Source organism: Sinocyclocheilus grahami, unplaced genomic scaffold (genome assembly GCF_001515645.1).
Source record: "Sinocyclocheilus grahami isolate Dianchi unplaced genomic scaffold, SAMN03320097.WGS_v1.1 scaffold12111.1, whole genome shotgun sequence".
Classification (NCBI taxonomy): Eukaryota; Metazoa; Chordata; class Actinopteri; order Cypriniformes; family Cyprinidae; genus Sinocyclocheilus; species Sinocyclocheilus grahami.
The window spans coordinates 4,197-5,096 of NW_015514223.1; the positions used below are offsets into that span (position 1 = coordinate 4,197).

At 37.1% G+C, this 900-nt stretch overlaps 1 protein-coding gene across 1 annotated transcript in view; it reads right to left on the minus strand.

Annotated features, from left to right (window-relative positions):
* Positions 1-577: 577 nt before the first annotated feature.
* Positions 578-900, minus strand: part of LOC107578809 (BTB/POZ domain-containing protein 8-like) — a gene marked incomplete at both ends in the record, with an annotated part of 1,037 nt that continues 714 nt past the window's right edge. Inside the window, one exon of the mRNA XM_016264724.1 lies at positions 578-695. Coding sequence (XP_016120210.1) covers positions 578-695 — 118 coding nt within the window. The remainder of the gene's footprint in view (positions 696-900) is intronic.

A 900-nucleotide genomic window follows, 5' to 3' on the forward strand; every position in this document is an offset into this window, starting at 1 on the left:
CCTCGACTTTTGTCAATTCAAATGTGATAAGATTTTAGAGTATCATTTTACTTGAATCACTATCACCATGATTACAGTTTATAGATCCTATTGCACATTCATTAAGACAGAATTTGAGACGCTAATCTCTATCGAACGTGACATTCTCCAAAAATTGGATTTTGCTGATGTTATCAAGGACTTTTCAGATGGAAAAACAAGAAGTCATGTAATTTGAATTTATTCATATTTTAGCACAAATTAAAATGTCTATGAGGCCCAGTGGCATTTTTACTTGGGGTTGGGAAGCCAAGGAACCCAAGGTCCTCTGGTTAACTAAAGGCACCCCTGCTTGAGCTGCATGAACTTGTGTAAAGCCTGAGGATCATGTTATCCAATATGATTTGAGAATGTTTCAAAGAGCATTCTGTGCTTCAACGGAAGAAAGAAAATCCGTCCTTTTTTACACTGTATAAAGTTACAATGTAATTGATTACTTCATGATTTTATGCCATAGGTTTGTTTTAAATTATCCAAAATAAATACTAGATTTACAAGCAAATGACTACATTTATGCAAATGCTCAAGATGATTTTACCTGTGTGCTGAAAAGACTCTATCTGCCACCCGGATGCTGATGTCAGACATATCAGCCCTCTGATACAGAGCCAAAAGATCTGTCCCAAGCCCTGATGCTGGCCCTAAATGCTCTAAACCTGACAAACAAACAGAAATTAAGCAGAATGAGTATCATGGCCACAACCTGTAACGCTGGCTCTTACTATTCACAAACAGACATTAGCACTAATGCAGCTCCAGTGGGCAGAACTGATCAATGAAGAACAATACGATTTCTGGATCAAATCAGTGAAGAAAAAAGTATGTAAATTATATCCGGAAAAGTTGTCCTTACCTGGGTCA